Here is a 19,306-nt window from a genome sequence, read left to right on the forward strand (position 1 = left end):
CACAATCTACTGTATGCATCAAATCCCAGATTACCCCTCTGATGGAGAGAGAGAGGGAGGATATCCTGATCCAGGTCTCCAGATCATTAACACAAATCATCTCTGCAATTAAAACCTTGTTTTTCTTAATTACTGAACTAATGAGACGAGTCCCACAGGACTAAGTCACACCCTCTGAGGACACTCGAGGATATGAGACGTAGAAGACTTACAAAAGCACACAGGCGCACACACACACACTTATGCGCACGCAAGCACACGAACATGTGGAAATACGCACACAAATATACACACACACCAAATTGCATCATCCTCCCACCTCCCCGCCTCATCCTCCTACCTCATTATCCGGGCGCTGCATCATCATCCTTCAATATCCGTGATCTATTTAACTGATAGTGACTTGATCAAGCCTACAGGCTCCAGCTCCATAAGGGCTTAGTACAGCACTATAATTTACGATTTCCCTCTACCACAGGGACCAGACACACAATGACATCTAATTCATGACTTTTTAATACTGTAAAACATATGACAGCATCCCTGCTGTAAATTTACAATAATATTATCCTTCAAATCTAAATGTAAGAAAAATAATGCATTTGTACATAAAATACATTTATTCAAATTGGTAGCAACATTAACAACAAATGAACAACATAATTGACAATAGAAGTAACAACCGTTAATTAACACATATGTAACCAAATAAGAGCATCTTTACAACACTAATTTAAAAACTATATTGTGTGCCTCTGTGTGGGATGTGGGTGAGAGACAAAGAGAGATGGAGGTGGAGTTAAAATTAGGATTGGGTACAATCCTAGATCCATGATCAGTGGCAACTCTATTCGAGGAAAGGGGATTTAAAGGTGGTGAAACACACAACAGGACAGTTTGGGTAGGAGAGCATCCAGGAGAGAGAAGTCCACTGTCACGTTCTGACCTCTATTTCCGTTGTTTTGTATTTATTTAGTATGGTCAGGGCGTGAGTTGGGTGGGCAGTCTGTTTGTTTTTCTATGTTTTGGGGCATTTCTATGTTTTCGGCCAATCATACTTAGGTAGCCTGGGTTTCACTGTGTGTTTGTGGGTGATTGTTCCTGTCTCTGTGTTTGTTGTCACAGGATAGGCTGTATAGGTTTTCACGTTCCGTTTGTTGTTTTGTAGATTTGAGTTATTTCATGTATCGTTCAGTTTTCTATTAAAGAACATGAGTAACCACCACGCTGCTTTTTGGTCCGCTTCTCCTCCTACAGACGAACGTCGTTACAGAATCACCCACCACAACAGGACCAAGCGGCGTGGTAACGGGCAACGGCAAGAGGAGCAGCAGGAGAAGCAACAGAGGCAGCAGCAACAGGAGCAGCAGCAGCAGCAGTGGGAGAGGCTGCACTATTTGGAGAAATGGACATGGGAGGAAGATTTGGATGGTAAAGGACCCTGGGCTCAGCCAGGAGAATATCGCCGCCCCAAGGAAGAACGGGAGGCGGCGAAAGCGGAGAGGCGCCGGTATGAGGAGGCAGCGCGGCGTCGTGGATGGAAGCCTGAGAGTCAGCCCCAAAAAGTTCTTGGGGGGGGGGGGCTAACGGGGAGTATGGCTACGCCAGGTAGGAGACCTGAGCCAACTTCCTGTGGTTACCGGGGGGCTAGAGAGACCGGGCAGGCACCGTGTTATGCTGTGGAGCGCACGGTGTCCCCAGTGCGGGTGCACAGCCCGGTGCGGTACATTCCAGCTCCGTGTATTGGCCGGGCTAGAGTGGGCATCGAGCCAAGTGCCATGAAGCCGGCTCTACGCATCTGGTCTCCAGTGCGTCTCCTTGGGCCGGCTTACATGACACGTGCTCAAGAGCTCCAGTGCGCCTGCACGGCCCGGTCTATCCGTCACCACCTAAACGCACCAGCCCTCCGTTGGCAGCTCCCCGCACCAGGCTGTCTCTCCGGCCCATCCTTACAGGGGCTCCCTCCTCTCCAGCGCTGTCGGAGTCTCCCGCCTCTCCGCCGCTACCAGAGCTTTCCTCCTCTCCAGCGCTGCCGGAGTCTCCCGCCTGTTCGGCACTACGAGAGCTACTCAGTCCAGCGTTGCCGGAGCTTCCCGTCTGCCCAGCGCCATCTGAGCTTCCCGTCTGCCCAGCGCCATCTGAGCTTCCCGTCTGCCCAGCGCCATCTGAGCTTCCCGTCTGCCCAGCGCCAGCTGAGCCTCCCGTCTGCCCAGCGCCGCCAGCGCCGCCCGTCTGCCCAGCGCCGCCAGCGCCGCCCGTCTGCCCAGCGCCGTCAGCGCCGCCCGTCTGCCAGGAGCCGCCAGTGCCGCCAGTGCCGCCCGTCGGCCAGGGGCCGCCAGTGCCGCCCGTCGGCCAGGGGCCGCCAGTGCCGCCAGTCAGCCAGGGGCCGCCAGTGCCGCCTGTCAGCCAGGGGCCGCCAGTCAGCCAGGGGCCGCCAGAACCCCTCTGTCCCGAGCTGCTATCGCCCCTCTGTCCCAGGCTGCTGCCGCCCCTCGGTCCCGAGCAGCTGCCCCACCTCTGTCCCGAGCTGTCCCTCTGTCCCGAGCAGCCCCTCTGTCCAGTGGGGTCATTGAGTAGGGTGGCCATGGTGAGAAAGCCACGGAGGCGGACAATAAGGCGGACTAAGACAATGATGAAGTGGAGTCCGCGTCCCGCGCCAGAGCCGCCACCGTGGACAGACGCCCACCCAGACCCTCCCCTATAGGTCAAGGTTTTGCGGCCGGAGTCCGCACCTTTGGGGGGGGGGGTACTGTCACGTTCTGACCTCTATTTCCGTTGTTTTGTATTTATTTAGTATGGTCAGGGCGTGAGTTGGGTGGGCAGTCTGTTTGTTTTTCTATGTTTTGGGGCATTTCTATGTTTTCGGCCTAGTTTGGTTCTCAATCAGAGGCAGGTGTCATTAGTTGTCTCTGATTGAGAATCATACTTAGGTAGCCTGGGTTTCACTGTGTGTTTGTGGGTGATTGTTCCTGTCTCTGTGTTTGTTGTCACAGGATAGGCTGTATAGGTTTTCACGTTCCGTTTGTTGTTTTGTAGATTTGAGTTATTTCATGTATCGTTCAGTTTTCCATTAAAGAACATGAGTAACCACCACGCTGCTTTTTGGTCCGCTTCTCCTCCTACAGACGAACGTCGTTACATCCACGCAGCATAAGGTGTTCCTCATGGGGCTCAGAAACAATCCTCCTCAGTTCTGGGTCACCTCTTCTCACCCCTAGGACAAGAAAAAAAAAAATATAATAGTAGCCAGAGAGCACCAGGGCTGTTACTCTGTAGGTAAAAAGACAAGTGACAAGGGACATATTAAGTGTGTGTGTGTACCTACCTCACTAGAGGTCTTCAATTAAACTCAGTGAGCTGTTGGAAGAATTGGGCAATGTAGGGGTTGAGAACAGCTAGTTTCCTCTGGGCCACCTTGTCATGCATTTTGTCCAATCTTCAGGGTTCATCGTCTTGGGTTGATTTGAACCAGGTATCTGTACCACCATATATCCAATATAGTTTATAAAATCAATTGAGGCATTGAACAAACACAAATAAGACAGCTAGATATACCTATCTCAAACCCTAGCTAACTAATAAAACATTGCTATAGCCTACACAATACCACAGATTATTTTACCAGACTCACATCATTTTCTTTTTTTTCTGTGCCACCAAACATTTGCATACTACTAGTAAAGTGAACAGGTTTAGCTAATACTGTAACATTATGGAACAATGTTGTTGAGAGGTCATACGGACACGGACGTATCTGAGAGCCGAGTGCACCAAATCACACAGCCTTTGTCACAGTGTTGTGACAACTAAAGAGGACACTGTCTGGGTGTTGTTGCCGTTCATGCTCTCCCCATTGAGTAGACTGTATCACGGGGACACCTAGATGGCTAACAATATTTGGCTGTTTTCGTAAATTCACTCTATCTACTACGATTTCAGAGCACTCTCGTCTGAGTGTGCCAGATCGTAAAATAACGGAGGAATTTATGAAGTGCAACTCCTGTTGAATATGAGTACTGTAAGAAAACATCGGCAAAAAAATGGTTTGCATACAAGTGAGCTCAATTCTCTGCATGACTTTCCATCTATTCCTCTCTATATTTCTATTAATTTACTGTACGATATGTATCCTCAGTTTTTCTCATTAGTTGAATATCGTTGTAGTATGTGTCCTGCTGTAAACTAGCGACACTGATCTGCTCTTACTTTTGTAATATATAGTTGACGAAAGTGCCTTCTCTGCATTATACCGTCCTCTCTTATCCATATGAAATACAGTTTAGCAATCTACTGCGAACTCCTTTTGTTGATCATTTTCACATTTCAGATATGCCTAATTTGGGTGGCTACTGGTTATACGTCTAAATATAATCAGCAGTAACATACCTCTACCGTCAATATTAAGAGATGAAGATGTAACATATTCTGGCAGATTTTTTACAATATTTGTGTGTAAGAACAGAGCTACCACAGGCAGACTTGCCCTCCAAAGTGATGGCGGGGGCAGAAAGAACACGCTTTCCATCTGACTCTGCAACCTCCGCTACAAGTAGGCCATATGATTTTGATTGCTCTGGACTCCAGAGAAGTAACACGACATATCCCTAGTTGATATTGGCTGCTAACTTGACTTACGTTCAGCTCCAAATGCAGGTGTAAAACGCAGTTGATTTCTGTAGCCTATCTTGCGTTTTGAAAAAGCATAATTGTTCATGAGTGTAATGATGGGCATCATTTATTGCATGTGGACATGTGCATAAGTTGCTAGTTTAAAATAATTTTGCAAAATACTTTACTCATCAGATTGTGCTGCTTTCTCCTGTTCTAGTAGGCCTAAAATTGCACAACGAGTCTGCAGAACAAAACACCTCTCTCCCTCTCTCTTCTTCCCCCTCCATTGTGGTATAAAAGGTTAAAGAACTGGACCCAGCCAACAAACCCCACATGACTCGGTTTTAGTCATACAACAACAAAACATAAAGTAGGTCTCTTAGCCTATCAGCACAATACAGACTGGTGGAAATTATCCTCATCCTTTCCTTACGACCTTTCATATTCAGCTGCAGTACATACTGTACAGTACATGGAAGGGAGTTGAAGAAAGTTCTGTTTGAAGTGTCTGTATTTTGTGGGAAACAAAGAGATGGAGCACATCACAGAGGACGTCCCCAACATGCACACACACAGACAAACAAATACCTTCACTGCCCCAACTCCTGTATGTTGGTTTACAGGACATTATGTTTCTGTCTGTCTAACTGTAGTGAGGTATTGTAACAGAAATTGTGGGGTTTAAAACAGAGTTAAACAGGGAGGTATAAACATTTGTCTCCCCCAAAATTGTTATTTGCAGTGTCCTTTGAAAAATGTTTTGCTACAGTGTCCAACTGAACACAACCCAGGTGGAGGAGACATGGTAGCCAAACTCCCTGATGGACAGTATGATCTTGATTGATCATATTTAGACGTATTTATATTTATATATTTAATGTTCTTCACGGTTGTACTGAACAGAGCTTGATAGTTTATAGACTATTCTATTATTATATTGCATTATTATATGAAAGCATTGATTGTTATGTGTTTGGATTAGCCTTGTGTAGTATTCTGTAATATCATCATCATCATAGTGATTGATTTTGAGTGTCTGTGCGTATGTGTGTGATGGGGATTGATTAACTGATTGATTGCGTCTGACAGACCTGAGATGATGGTGTAGCCAATGCCCCTCGGTCTCCCCAGATCCTGGTCAATGGCTTTTATCTTGCGCACCTCATAGCCCTGTGGACACACACACACACACAAACACACAGGCATTCAGACAGGCATGAACACATACATACACACACACAAACACACAGTAGAAAGATGTTTAGAACACGGTCACACCGAGAAACTCAGTACGCATACGAACACATAGACACCCCCCCCCCCCCCTCCGCTAATTAAACATGTATAGCCAATATCCCTGAGCCATTACGCACTTAGAAAACAAGAAAATGTCTGCTGCCACAAAGTAACTAACATCATCACAAAGCACAAATGGACTGGCCTTATTTCTCTCCTGTTGTTTCAAAACTCTACAGCTGAGCAGATAAGGCTGCAAGTCATGAAAAAAAATGTAGAGAACGATAAAGAGAGAGGGTTCAGAAAAAAAGCGATTTGAAAAGTCTTTGATCCGCGGAGCTTTCTCGGCCTCCGCGCCTCAATCAGACACGGTGGCGGTACTTAAAAGTCTCTCTTTCTCTCCATCCCTCTCTCTCCCTTTCCCTCTCTCTCACTACCTCTTCCAAGCTGACCAGAGAACACCCCCTCCTTCTCTTGTCTCCATCCCTCTCTCCTTTACTATCTACCTCCCATTGATTCCACAAAATGTGTCTGAGGCGTGTTTATGCTCCACTTCTGCCAAAGCATCTCCTGTCATTGACCAATTACAGCAGAATCAATTACAGCTCTTTTAGAGGTGAGCGATCACTACCAGAGAGACAGAGAGAGAGAGGCAGGGAGGGAGAGGGGAGAGAGGAAGATGGGGGGGGGGGGGAAAGACTGTGAGAGGAAAGTGAGCGAGAGAGAGAAAGAGGGAGGGAGAGCTGAAGTAATATGAGCAATATTCTCCTGCTGTCCACACAATATGTTCAATCAACCAGCATTTAAACTCCCCTCACCCTCCTCCCCTCTCTCTCTATTACTCACTCCCTTTCAGCTCAAACATATTCCCCCTCTCCTCTCTGTCTTCATCCCTTATCCCTGTACAATACTACCTTCCCTCCTCCCCCTCCCAAAATATACTCCCACTTCTACCATTTCAGCTCAGTGGTTTGACAGCCAAATTGTGTTTGTCCCAGAAAGGGTTTAAATGTCATTTCTGACAACACAAATCCAAAACAACAGCCACAAACTCGGGCCCTATGCTGTTTTTGACAAAGCCTTTACTCTCTCAACCCGTCATCAAAGTTTTGTACAGATGGCAGGTTGATTAGCGGAAACGGAGAGACAGAAAGAGATGGAAGGAGAGAGAGAGAGAGACAGGGAGGGATGGAGAAAATGCAAAAGAGAGGGATGGAGGGAGCAGGAGAAAGAGGGAGAGAGAAAGAAAGAGAGAACACGAGAGGGAAGGAGAGAGAAAGAAAGGGATAGCATTTGAGAAATGACCTACAACAGGGCTACATGTTTAATATCCTTTTACGTGTAAATATCAGCGGCCTTGAGGACAGTTGACACCCACTCAGGCAATCTAGCCCCGCAGCTTATCACAGCCAAACACTAGTGTGGTTTATTGGGAGGGTTCAATGCATTGAGATGAGCATGTTCAAGATGAATGGCTGACAAGTAAGTCTGAACCTTCGGTAAATCTTCTGTCTAGAAGAAGTCATTTTTTTTCTTAAGTTTAAAACTGTTATATTCCTTGGTACAGTGTAGGCTAATGTTAGCACAGTGTATTGCTAGCAGAGGCAAGTGCATAGTTGAGCTAGCTAAGAGAGAGAGTTAGCATTGTCATGGACTGCAGAAAAGGATATGAAACAGACTTTGGAGGGGCAGCAGGAGTAGGCGTGACAACAAGACTCTGTCCATGGTCAAGGCTATCTTATATGCCCCCAGCTCCTCAGAACGTGAGCCAACTACGTTCTTTTCTGTAGATATTGAATTACTACCAATGTTTAATTCAGAGCTTAGCAATGAAGCTGAAGTACTCCATTGAGTTTGTACTCTGAAAATTAGAACCTAACAGTTGGTGCTGCGAGCAGGGTTTACCACAATTTGTAGTCAAACCAGAGAGTCCAGATCAGTGGAGCAGGAGCTGGCAACAAACAAGGTAGGCACAGTTCCTACACCTGTTTCCACTCATTTTGACATCTTGGGGAGATGAGAATCATATGCTGAACAATTATAGGATACGGACCTAGAAAACCTGAGTTTATTCAGTAGGCCCATCGTGTAATGACCGCTCGGAAATATCTGGTGTGGGGTAGGTTCCATAAGGATAGGTCTCGAGTGAAGGTTTTCCTCTGCTAGATCCAGGTAAAAATCAGGTGTAGGGTAGGTTCCATAAGGATAGGTCTCGAGTGAAGGTTTTCCTCTGTGAGATCCAGGTAAAAATCAGGTGTAGGGTAGATTCCATAAGGATAGGTCCTGAGTGGAGGTTTTCCTCTGCGAGATCCATGAGTGACAATACAGTATAGGGTAGGTTCCACTGGGAAAAAAGTCCCAGCTGCAGTGACAGTGAGTTTTAGGAAGACGAGAGTTCTAGAAGCTAGTGAGTAAAAAAAATATTTAAAAAGAATATTCAAACACTGTTTGAGTTACGTATAGTAGCAGTAGCAATATGGAGAGAGGTTGGTTTAGGTCCTATGGGGAGGGGGAAAAATGAAAGATTATGTGGAAATAGGAAGACAAGTGTGAATAATTTAGGTAATGTAGGTTATCAACAACAGCAATATTTGAGGCACAATACTGGAATAAGACAATAAGTCATCCATATTCTCCAGTAATTTGCAGAAGCCATACTATTGATTCTAATACAAGGTATTAAGTGCCATGACCAATTAATATGCACAAATACCATAACTATTATATTAGTGGGTAGCGATATCTTGGAAAATAGTTAATAGAGGTGTGTATTATATATGGGAGTGAAGAAATCTAAAATACCCTTGACACCGTTTTGAGAGGTTTGGGAATAATAACTATTAATATGGCGACAGACAGCCCCGATTCTCCAAGCAGAGCTACAAGATTTTAATAAAGCCATGGAGGCGCTGAAAGAAGCGCACGAGCATTACACCAATTCGGCTCGAATATGGGAAATTAGTAGAGGTACTCAGCTGCAAAAAGACAGGGTATGGGAGTGAATTGATAGAATTTGTACTTCGGCTTTGATGCCAGGTTTGAAACCTGTGAACAAAACGGCAAGTGCGGGGGTTGTGGATGAAATAGAGCAAGATGTTGTGAGAGTGGAATGTGCGAGAGGTTAATACGGCCACAGTGGTAGTCACTAACAGTGGTTTCAATGGCCAAGGTAAGACAATGAAACATAGCAAAAAAACATCAACGCTTAGGGAGATAGCTCCCTGTTTAGATGTGGGACTATCGGACATTGGAAGAATAAGTGTGGGGTGGTACTGGAACTTGCTGCATTCGGAGGAAATGCCATTATACAAGCCATGTCAAATGAGCTGCGACACATCCTCTTGAGGGCAACGAGCGAACATTTTACATTGCAGTGCATGGCTTCGTTTTGATCAATAGTGGTTCACAGAGTTTGCAGTTTATTTTTGAAGGAAGAAGGAAGACGTATGAGATCACGTCTTACACAACTTTTTAATAGATGCCGGGGATCATATATCGTGGATTCCTGATGAGAAATTGGCAAAAATTGCCAAAGGAAAAAGTATTTTGGGTTAAAGAATCTAGGCGAAATGCCAGGGGGATAGATTCTAAAGAGGTAACAAATTAAAATGATCTGGCCAAACACTCCTAATAACTCATCTCATGAGACATTTTATGTAGTATTATTCTGAAATAGATTTCTAGAATGAACGAAAGGGTGGAGGGGTCATGAGGAATTAGCATAGGGGTTACCAAACCTAAAATGAACTCTTAATTTGTTAGTTCATAAACATTGTGGTGTCGTGGTTATGGAGAATAGTACATGCTAAATAAAATATACATAAATTATGGGGTGGATTAAAACAAACATTTAATTATTGGAGTAAGGACAGTGCATTTACCATTATCATGTTTGGTTTATAATTAATACTTGTGGATTGCCGATTAAAATGTAGCATAGTGAATGCTAACGAAATGTACACTTTCTTTTCCAGAAATGGGGGTTTCATTATCTTTCGTTGGAATGTCCCTGGAGACTGTGGTCTTGTGGAGAGCAGTCAGTGATATTCGGCAGTTTTAAGTATGAAAGTATCTGGATTAGACCATAAACAGGGTTCCCAGATACCTGTAGAAGGAAAAATATATGTTAAAAAGGGATAACAGTTCATCCAAAAGGATTGTGAAATGTGTATTGCTGATTTCATTTTTGCCTTTGTTTCAATACAAATTTCACCAGATTGGGTCTACTGGAGTGTGAGATTCCCCGGTGGGTTAGGGCGCTAACTTCCAGATCTGGTAACTCTTCCGAGAGGTCGCCAGTAAAAAACGGGTGTAGGAACAAAATTTGAAAGTGGTTTCAACAGTAGCAGTATGTTGTTATGCTCTTTGATGTTTGTCGTAGAGATAATGTTATTAAGAAAATTGGGAATGTAATAATTGGTCATATATTGCTTGTATGGATTTCCTGAAACAGAAATTAATTGAACTAAACTGTTGTTCTGATCTTTCCTCTCTTGAGGTTATCATGGAAGGTGATGTCTGATCATGTCTTAATGCATGGAATTAATAATTTGATCACAAACAGTGTGTGTGAACCTCAAAACCCTCCCTAACAGGCTGAAGAAAGAGCAACAAAGGTGTCCAATGCGACAATGATTTTTAAACACTCCAATCTGAGTCCAAACCAAACCTGGGTATGGGCAGCAGGAGTGTTGAGACCGCACATGTGGAGTGAGCATGGAGAGATATAACATTCAAATTTCTCTCATGTTCCTGGGGGTGCTGGTGGGAGAAACGGACCAGACAGAATGGTTTGGTAGCGGATCAGGTGAAAGTACATCGGAAAAACGGATGTATCTATTTGGAAGAATTTGGACTAAGAATGCATCACTAGGCCACTCGCGGGACAAAGGGGGACTGTAATGAGAAGATAATCATCAATAATCATCCATAATGATGTGTGCTAGGTTGACAAGCTTGAATTTGAGTCATAGACGCAAAGTAAAGCACTAAGGACGGTCATTCTACATTTGGGTTGGATAATTTATGAAATGTTTTAGTTATGATTTGGATACAGCGAGAGAGAGAGTTGCTTTCAAAATGGAGGGGTGGGGGAACTGCTCAAATTTATTCGGCCTAGGGAGGCTCTACAAACCTTATCTTTAAGTGTCATCCGACAGGGAGGTTATTAGTGAACTCACTGGATGATAGCTTGGGTAAACCAGGATTTTTTTTTTTTTTTACTTTTGTCTTAGCATGTCGTCAGAATTTTAATGGTAAATCACATCAATACATATAGATTACTGAATGATAAAGACCAGCATCACATGGGCATAGCAAGTAACGGATGGTTCTGTCCCCAGTCTTAGTCACATCAAGGGGGGTGTGAAATTATTAAACGTGTACTTTCTCTTTCTTCTTTAAGTGGGATGGAATGTGATCGGGGTGATAGAGTGGTATCATTCCCAGAGACTATGTATATTGTTAGGAGATAGCTCGTAGGAGAGGGAGAACTGTGCACAATATAGGGACTGTTATGACGTTAGATTGAACGTTACACATACCCAGATCATGGTGAAAGTAGCAGAGATAGTGTTAGCATTTCAGACACTATTGTCAACTTTCAAGAAACTTGTGACTCAGAGTATTGTTAGGTTGGATATTCTTCCAACTTCATTAATCTCTTCCCCATTCATAACAGCCGGCGAACACTTGACAGTTTACATGCAGTAGTTATTCTCACGGCAGTCGCTGTAGGGACAGTAATTGAAGGAGTCTATAGTCATGGGCCATGTTAGTAGAAGCAGGGGTTACTTTAGTAGCATTGTTGGGATATCATTTCATGAGGACTCATGCCACATGGCTTGGTAGCTGGTAACTGGGAGACCGATGGGAGTACCGGGGGCTGTTATTCAAATGTCACAAATGAGTGATTTGGCCATAAAGGGGGAGTCTGTGTTGTCAGGAAATGACCCACGCGTTGCAGTGTGTATATCCTCAGGTGAAAGCAGCATATGAGGAGCAAGAGATAACTGAGGGCACGGGCTGAATTCTTGAGATTGAGTGTACATCAAGATGCACCAGGCGGGGGTGTTGGGACAGCGTTCGTCTGGTCACACAATACTCCTTAAAGCACATGCAGCGGTAAAGATTGTCATGCCTCTCCTCTGTGGGTTCACGGTTCTCACGGGAAGTGAGGTTCGGCTGAATAATGGGTGAGCTTGAAGACGCCATGACAGAGGAAGCGGAGCTAAAGAGAGAGAGAAAGACAAGATTCCACTGTAGCCATACAGATGGGTTGAGTCTGGGAGTTAAACACCATAGTTGAGTTCGTTTAGCTTCTTTATTGGTTAATGCAGCATGGCAGTGGTGCACTTGGTGGCAGCGGTGTGGGGAATGTTTTCCTGGCACACGTTAGGTCCCTTGATACCAATTGAGCAATGTTTCCATGCCCTGAATTCAGGCTGTTCTGGAAGCAAAGGGGGGTCTGACACCACAGTAGATTAGTTTACCTAGTAAACATTTTCATACTGCTCCCCCGTGGGAATCGAAACCCACAGCCCTGGTTTTGCAAGCGCCATGTTCTACCAACTGAGCTACACAGGATCTTTCAAACCAGCGGCCCTTTTTTTGCTTCCCTGCCCTGCCTCTCACTACATTGATGTCAGAAGTGGGGTGGTGGCTGTGGGGCCATTGAAAGAGGACTGAGTAGTCAAAGCATGGCGACGTGCCTTCCCATTCGCAGTGTAGCAATCCACAATATATGAGCCACACTACTACTTCCACCAAGTCAGTTACCCTATTGGTGTGATGTGTATGTGGTTCTCTTTTCACTCCAGCGACCCAGGTTTGCTTCCCTGCCCTACTGTTCGCTACAATATCATGAATTTATATGTAAAAAAAAATGATGTAGCAACTCCAGATACCCCTTTTAATGAGAGGCCAGTTTTTTTGTGACATGCGGGTTTTTGTGATATACCATGCTGCGGCACTGCAGCTGGATGCGTTTCTAAAAATATTTTGTGTTTATTTCAGCAAATGGTATTATTCTTATGGACATTTTAGGCATCTAACAGGAACCACAGCTGTCACTGAAATGTGGTAGTTTAATCATAATATAATTATTACTCTTCATATGTTCGAAGGAAATGTGTGTAAATGTAACCTGTGTCCAGCTTTGCTTCCTCCACTGTCCCTGCCCCCCTACTGGGCAAAAACCAGTGGTCCTCTGATCGCAAATACATGTGACCACCCGCCTGAAAAACAAACAAGGGGTGCATTCAGCAGGATGGAACTTTTTTGTTTGATTACAAGACAGACAGACAGACAGTATGATAGATTGATTGAATGTTATTATTCTTATATTAAATTCTCATTATATAACCATAAATCATTTAAATTCAATAAAAAATCAATTAAACTCCCACTGACTGCTGAGACTGACTACTCCTGCTGACAACTTTTATTGACACTTTTGTCAGTCTCAGCTGGGAAACATGGTTTCCGTGAGTGGGGGGTGGGGGTGGTGGGATAGAGACACATTGGCTGGGTGGGGTTAGGGGAATGGGATGGGAGGTTGGACAGCGGAGATAGGATAAATTCTCTATGTAATCTATTTAACTTTTGAATACAGAAGTTATGCTGGATGATTTAGCACGCTGCTCAGCTAGCTAAGTAACTAGATAGCTATCTAACTAATGTTTGCTAGCACCTCTGTCCATTTATTTCAATAAATAGACTTCACGGCTGTCTACATCCCTCTAAACCCATTGTAGTTGTATTCACCGCATGTGACAAATAACATTTGATACAATTTGATTTGATTTTGATTCTAACAATTATTCAACTCTGCACTGAGGCTAGGGAACACGGTCACCACCGATTGATTATCCATGATTATCGAAAACTTCAACAAGCATTTCTCAACGGCTGGCCATGCCTTCCTCCTGGCTACTCCAACCTCGGCCAACAGCTCCGCCCCCCAGCAGCTACTCGCCCAAGCCTCTCCAAGTTCTCCTTTACCCAAATCCAGAGAGCAGATGTTCTGAAAGAACTGCAAAACCTGGACCCGTACAAATCAGCTGGGCTTGACAATCTGGACCCTCTATTTCTGAAACTATCCGCCATCATTGTCGCAACCCCTATTACCAGCCTGTTCAACCTCTCTTTCATATCGTCTGAGATCCCCAAGGATTGGAAAGCTGCCGCAGTCATCCCCCTATTCAAAGAGGGAGACACCCTGGACCCAAACTGTTACAGACCTATATCCATCCTGCCCTGCCTATCTAAGGTCTTCGAAAGCCAAGTCAACAAACAGGTCACTGACCATCTCGAATCCCACCGTACCTTCTCCGCTGTGCAATCTGGTTTCCGAGCCGGTCACGGGTGCATCTCAGCCACGCTCAAGGTACTAAACGATATCATAACCGCCATCGATAAAATACAGTACTGTGCAGCCGTCTTCATCGACCTGGCCAAGGCTTTCGACTCTGTCAATCACCATATTCTCAGACTCAGTAGCCTCGGTTTTTCGAATGACTTCCTTGCCTGGTTCAACTACTTTGCAGACAGAGTTCAGTGTGTCAAATCGGACGGCATGCTGTCCGGTCCTCTGGCAGTCTCTATGAGGGTGCCACAGGGTTCAATTCTTAGGCAGACTCGTTTCTCTGTATATATCAATGATGTTGCTCTTGCTGCGGGCGATTCCCTGATCCACCTCTACGCAGACGACACCATTCTGTATACTTCCGGCCCTTCCTTGGACACTGTGCTATCTAACCTCCAAACGAGCTTCAACGCCATACAACACTCATTCCGTGGCCTCCAACTGCTCTTAAACGCTAGTAAAACCAAATGCATGCTTTTCAACCGTTCGCTGCCTGCACCCGCCCGACTAGCATCACCACCCTGGATGGTTCCGACCTAGAATATGTGGACATCTATAAGTACCTAGGTGTCTGGCTAGACTGTAAACTCTCCTTCCAGACTCATATCAAACATCTCCAATCTAAAATCAAATCTAGAGTCGGCTTTCTATTCCACAACAAAGCCTCCTTCACTCACGCCGCCAAACTTACCCTAGTAAAACTGACTATCCTCGACTTTGGCGATGTCGTCTACAAAATAGCTTCCAGTACTCTACTCAGCAAACTGGATGCAGTTTATCACAGTGCCATCCGTTTTGTTACTAAAGCACCTTATAGCACCCACCACTGCGACCTGTATGCTCTAGTCGGCTGGCCCTCGCTACATATTCGTAGCCAGACCCACTGGCTCCAGGTCATCTACAAGTCCATGCTAGGTAAAGCTCCGCCTTATCTCAGTTCACTGGTCACGATGGCAACACCCACCCGTAGCACGCGCACCAGCAGGTGTATCTCACTGATCATCCCTAAAGCCAACACCTCATTTGGCCGCCTTTCGTTCCATTTCTCTGCTGCCTGTGACTGGAACGAATTGCAAAAATCGCTGAAGTTGGAGACTTTTATCTCCCTCACCAACTTCAAACAACTGCTATCTGAGCAGCTAACCCGATCGCTGCAGCTGTACATAGTCTATCGGTAAATAGCCCACCCAATTTACCTACCTCATCCCCATACTGTTTATATTTATTTACTTTTCTGCTCTTTTGCACAACACCTGTACATGACCATCTGATCATTTATCACTCCAGTGTTAACCTGCAAAATTGTAATTATTCGCCTACCTCCTCATGCCTTTTGCACACAATGTATATAGACTCTCTTTTTTTTCTTTTTTTTCTACTGTGTTATTGACTTGTTAATTGTTTACTCCATGTTTAACTCTGTGTTGTCTGTTCACACTGCTATGCTTTATCTTGGCCAGGTCGCAGTTGTAAATGAGAACTTGTTCTCAACTAGCCTACCTGGTTAAATAAAGGTGAAATAAAATAAAATAAAAACTCTTACTGAGATTGACTTAAATCATACTGACACTGACTCAACTCCTGCAGACTCAAATCCTACTGAGATTGACTCAACTCCTACTGACAATGACTCAACTCCTACTGAGAATGACTTAAGTCCTATGGACAATGATGCAATTCTTACTGAGACTGAGAGCGTCCTAATATGGACACCATACACAAGGTCAGATTTTGGTTAGAGTTATTAACATGCTAATTCACAGGTGACTTTCAAACATGTAACTACAAAACATTGCTTACATACTGGAACAAGAAAAGATGTATTAACATCAGTAATTACACATGTGAAATAACATTCAGCAAGTGGATGTGTAATCACACATTCCTTGTTCCAACTGTGTAATAACTGATAGCGCTACAACCTTATTACCATGTAATTACATTATAACACCTATGTAACTACTATGTTGTTACGGCAGAGGACGTTATCTGGAGACGGCACACAGATCACCTACTGTTGAGTAAACCAACACTGACAGAACCAACAGTTTTATTTTATTTGAGTGGACCAAAACTGTTACTGGGTGACACCCTGACCCAGAAGTCATCACCTAGGGGCTCATGGTCCCCTTCCAGGACTGTTGTTCATAATGGGGACACATAAAGTAGGAGTGGAGGAGATGATGTATTGGGGTTGTGCCGCAGAGCATCATGGGGGTTCTATATGTTGAGATGAGCACATTCTAGATAATTGGTTGAAATGATTCCTGTCCACCTTCTCATCATTATTGAATTGTAATAAAGACAAGGTTATGAAACGCACAAGACATAACAACTAGCAAACTGAAAATGACAGATGCCAGTTAGAATATGATGTTAGGGCAGGACTGTGTGTGTGTAAGCACATTGCATGTACAGCATAGTGGATGTCTGTCTGTGTTTCAGTGGCGCTGTAGCTAAGTGCTTTTGTTATCCAGTTCATCACATCACTATCAGGCCACAGAGAGACAAGTGTGGCTGGGTGGGTGGTTGGATGGCTGTGTGTGTGTATGTATATGTATCTCTGTGTGTGTGTGTGTGTGTGTGTGTGTGTGTGTGTGTGTGTGTGTGTGTGTGTGTGTGTGTGAGAGAGAGAGAGAGAGCTACTGAGTGTGCAGGATTTTGTTCCAACTTTATTCTAACAAGCCTGATTCTACTAATCAGCTACTCCTCAGGACCTACATTAGCTGAATCAGGTGTGTTAGTGTAGGGCTGGAGCAAAAGCCAAACCCATCCAGTAGCTCTCCATGAAGATAAGATACTCTGTGAGCCCCACGTTCCCTCTGCCCCCCTTCTCCCTTCCTTCTTTCTCTCTCCCTCTCTTTCTCCCTTTCTCCCCTCCATCTCTTCTTCCCTTCTCCCTCTCTCCTCTTTCCTCCACCTTCTTTCTCCCTCTCTCTTTCTCTCCCCCTGACCTTCGCTGTGACAGCTGATGAATCGAAGAGTCTGGGAGACACCAGGCTTCGCCTCCGTCACACCCCGTTAATATGCATGCAAATGTAGCACTTGACATTTCACTACTGCACCTCATAGAGGGTACTAGGAGAGGGATGGAGTTGTGTGGTGTGGGGAGGGGACAAAGAGAGGGACAGAGGGGTAGGGAGTGAGGGAGAGGGAGGGAGGACAGGAAGGGGGCCGGGGGTGGGCAGTGCATTTAGTGATGGGACAGAGTTAGTGCAGTTAGAGGGGACAGAGAGAGGGAGGAATTCAGGGAGCGTACAGAGAGATGGGACAGAGAGAACAGATGGAGGAAGAGGGGAGAAAGAAAGAGGGGACCAAAGCAGCACAGCTGGGAAGGGGACAGAGAAAGGGAGCGAGTGAGATGGGAAGAAGGGCGAGTGAGGGAGTGAGTAAAAGATAGGGAGAGAGGGAGAGAGGGAGGGAACAGAGTGGGGGAGTAAGAGAGGGTAAGAGAAAGAGACGGGATAGTTCAGCTAGTGGGGGGACAGAGAGAGGGAGGGAGTAAGGGAGTAGACGGAGTGAGGGAGGGAATAAGAGGGCATGAGATAGGGGACTGAGAGGGGGCAGATAGAAGGAGTGAGGGAGGGAACGAGAGAGGGACAGAGAGGGGAAGAGGGGGACAGAATGAGGGGGTGAGGGAACATAGGAGGGAGGAAGACAGAGAGAGGACAAAGAGGGAGATGGAGAAGAGAGAGGTACAGAGGGAGGAAGGTAGTGAAGGAGGGGACAGAGAGAGAGGGAGAGGGATTAAGAGAGGGTAAGAGAGAAGGACTGGGTAGTGCAGTTAGAGAGGGAAAAGAGGGAGGCAGTGAGAAATTTCATGTACTAGTGAACAACCATTAACATGAACCAGAAAACCCCATTTAGTAAAACTCTAAGCATCATGAGCACAGTCAAGATGGATACACACACTCTCTCTCTCACACACACACACACACACACACACACACACACACACACACACACACACACGCGCGTGAGGGGAGTGAGAGGGAGTACTGTAACCGAGGGGACAGAGAGAGGGAATGAGAGAGGAGACACGCACTGCCCCTCCCTTTCTAGCCCGGCAGTCTGGGCATATGGGGTGGTGACACGGTGAGTAAATTTGTGTCTCGGATCTCCTGTGGGTCTCAGAGATAAATCCTGGCCTGGATGACCTTTGATAGAGGCCTCACAATGGAGGAAGCACAATGTAAATCTAACGCTGCAATTGCGTTCACCCCTTACCTAATGCATCTGTGGGGACCTGGGGGGGGGGGGGGACAGAGGGAGAGAGAGAGATGAAAATAAAGAGAGCGAGAGAGAGTGAGCGAGAGAGACGGAAATAAAGAGAGCGAGAGAGTGAGAGACAGAGAGTGAGAGAGAAAAAGAGAGATTGGTCTCCCAAATTGACTCAGAGTCTAACCTCAGTCTCCTGCTAACAATCTCACTGATGATAAGAGGAAAAAGAGAGGCAGATGAGATGGTTAAGTAAAGTAAAGGGGACACTTTTAAATGTGCCTTTAGAGGCCAACAATTCAAAACTCATCTTCAAACAAAAGCAATTTAGGTCAAAAGAGTTCATATTAACAAATGAAACAGAGGGAATAACAGTATAGATAGGTAGCAATAAAAACTGTACCAAAGAGTCACAGAATAAGTTAGAGGAAAAACAAAAATAACTTATTCAAGAAAGATCAAGAGTAATATATTATAAAAATGAAGCAAACTGTATGGAATATTGGGAAAAATTCATTTTTCCATTTTTGTATCTTCAACATACAAATGCTTCCAAAAATGATCCACCAAACAATATTTTTAAAGAGGAAGCAAAGTACTTTAACAGGATCGGTGTCCCGTCCACAGGATGGTTGAGCTAACGTAAGCTAATGCGAATAGCATGAGGTTTTTAAGTTAGAAGAAAAAATCTTAATCTAACTGCACTGTCCAATTTGCATTAGCTATTACAATAAACGAATACCATGCTATTGTTTGAGGAGAGTGCACAGTTTTGAACTTGAAAAGTTATTCATAAACCAATTAGGCACATGTGGGCAGTCTTCGTGGGTATGACACTTAAGCTTGGCTCACCTATATTTTGGGAGTTTCTCCCAG

At 44.9% G+C, this 19,306-nt stretch overlaps 1 protein-coding gene across 1 annotated transcript in view; it reads right to left on the minus strand.

The window, feature by feature from the left end:
- Positions 1 to 19,306, minus strand: part of LOC139409029 (cadherin-related 23) — a 611,517-nt gene that overhangs the window by 333,631 nt on the left and 258,580 nt on the right. The window contains exon 8 of the mRNA XM_071153685.1: positions 5,703 to 5,781. Within this exon, the coding sequence (XP_071009786.1) occupies positions 5,703 to 5,781 (79 nt within the window). The remainder of the gene's footprint in view (positions 1 to 5,702; positions 5,782 to 19,306) is intronic.

This window comes from Oncorhynchus clarkii, chromosome 1 (genome assembly GCF_045791955.1).
Source record: "Oncorhynchus clarkii lewisi isolate Uvic-CL-2024 chromosome 1, UVic_Ocla_1.0, whole genome shotgun sequence".
NCBI classification, from domain to species: Eukaryota; Metazoa; Chordata; class Actinopteri; order Salmoniformes; family Salmonidae; genus Oncorhynchus; species Oncorhynchus clarkii.